The 2,147-nt window shown below is 40.2% G+C and overlaps 1 protein-coding gene across 1 annotated transcript; it reads right to left on the bottom strand.

Annotated features, from left to right (window-relative positions):
- Positions 1-524: 524 nt before the first annotated feature.
- On the bottom strand, positions 525-1,813 carry LOC149531228 (polcalcin Jun o 2-like). Its single transcript, XM_089809128.1, has one exon. The coding sequence runs from the start codon at positions 1,529-1,531 to the stop codon at positions 893-895; it is 639 nt and encodes a 212-aa protein (XP_089665254.1). The 5' UTR covers positions 1,532-1,813; the 3' UTR covers positions 525-892.
- Between the last annotated feature and the right edge of the window lie 334 nt (positions 1,814-2,147).

The raw sequence follows: 2,147 nt of genomic DNA on the forward strand, positions 1-2,147 counted from the left end.
ACCACCATTCCAATGGGACATGGCTATCCTCCATCCAAACTATAGTTGATCAATTTTCAAAAGATTTTCTGGAAAATTCATCGTTTGATTTTCATGATCAGCATAATTTGCAGTTAAAAATAATAAAAAATTTGAAAAAACAATCACTACATTTATTTTCTGAATATAAAGAAAAAAAAAAAAAAAAGTTTGACTTTATTTTGTCTTGGAGATTAGCCTGTCCCCTTCCAATGTACAAACTTTGTACAAATCTATCTTGAAGTTTCAATTCAAGACTTCAATAGATGGTAATGAAATGCGTAAACCATGAGTCCTCAATGTTGATAGCGTGCTGAAGTTTTTTTATTCGATGTCATCCTGAAAGTCTTATGGAAGGTTCGTAAAAAATAACAAGAAATATTTATGGAAGGTTCGGAGAAAATTTCTTGGCAAAAATCAGAGATGTGCAGTTTAATTTATAAGAAACAATCAAACATCGCATTGCATCCCGGCAGAAACGAGAATAGAAGTGCAGATCTACAAAATAAAATCAACAATACAAGCTTTTTATCAATATTCGCCATCAAATTTCTTTCTCCAACCTCCATTTTAGAACATATTACTTCACACAGATGCGCTCTGGAATTGAGTCTTTAGTCGCTTAAATAAAATTAGAATTGTATACAATCCAAGCACATTGCAATTTCCGCTTTGTACAGATTATTCAATGTATTCATTGATCCAGAATACTGTAAATAATCAAAGAAAAGAATAAAGAATCCATTAATAACGTAACCTCTACCTATTTGTAACCGAATCAAGTGCCATCCCTGCACATTCGCTTGATCTTTTCTCTGCCTAAATTTCAATCAAACGACAATGCTCACAGTCCGTCAACAAACGGAGAACGAAGTTAACCATCTTGCAATGCAACGGGAACAGACATCATCGTGAAGAATTCGTCGAAGCTGACCTGGCCGTCCCCGTCAGCATCTACCCCTCGAATCATGTGTTGACATTCGTCCAAGCTGGAAGTCTCTCCCAGCCTTCTTAAAACTCTGTGTAGTTCATCTGCAGAGATGGATCCATTGCCGTCCATGTCGAACATGTTGAAGGCATCCTTAAGATCCCGCAGGCTCGCCGCGCTGTCAACGCCACGTGTATTGATGGCAAAGAATTCAGACAAGTCGACGTAGCCATCTCCGTCCGAGTCAGCCTCTGCCATCATCATCTGCACCTCATCCTCCGTCGCATCGTTCCCGAGAGACCGCATGACTTGGCCGAGCTCCGACGGAGATATTTTGCCGTCACCGTCGGCGTCAAATTTATTGAAAACAGTCTCAAGCTCTTCGCCGCTCGGCAGCGGACAAGAAATGCTCACAATACAATCGCTGCTACTCGAACTTCGCCGTTCTTTACGGCCTGAAATTTTCTTAGGCGACGAAGATTTTCGCGGCCAAGTTTTGGAGGAGAAAACGCCAGTGCTCTCTGATTGCCGTCCGGGAGATTCAATCGGCGCATTTTTACGGTTAGAAAACCAGGGGAATCCCATTGTTAACGAACCAGAGAAAAAAAATGAATGCTTTGACTTCTGCTTTGAAAGGAAAACGGATTTCACAATAAAAATTCCTGAAACTAGGGTTTCAGAAGAAAGATTTCTCAAAACTAGGGTTTGCTGCTCTGTAAAGCCAAAAAGGGTAAGAAATTCTATAATAAAACGCTCCGATTCTCTGCTTTTCTCCGACACAGCAAGATCTTTCTGGTTATTCAACGTCTGGAAGATGTTGCGAAATGAACAATCTGAACAAATTTGTAGTAGAAAGAAAAGAGAAGACAATCTGAACCTTTATAGAGCGGATTAGCGCGTCAACCGACTGGAGGAACCGCCAAAAACGAGTGACGATAGAGGAAAACACGTGTACAACTTCTGTTTCTTTGCAAATTGCGTAGGAAATATTAAAAGAGCGAAAAGAAAGTTGGAAAAAGTGCAGGCCGTACGAAATATCCGTGAACAGAAACTTCCCAACTGTTTCAAGTTAACCCAATAATGAAGTTGATTAACGCCCATGAGGGAAGTCAAGCGGTTCCCAACTTCTTGGAAGTTATGGAGACGAAGCAAACAAAAGCAATATTAACGTGGGGTCCTACCTAACACCAAACGTATAGCG

This window comes from Cupressus sempervirens, chromosome 11, assembly GCF_028749045.1.
Source record: "Cupressus sempervirens isolate cs-2001-9-10 chromosome 11, ASM2874904v1, whole genome shotgun sequence".
NCBI classification, from domain to species: domain Eukaryota; kingdom Viridiplantae; phylum Streptophyta; class Pinopsida; order Cupressales; family Cupressaceae; genus Cupressus; species Cupressus sempervirens.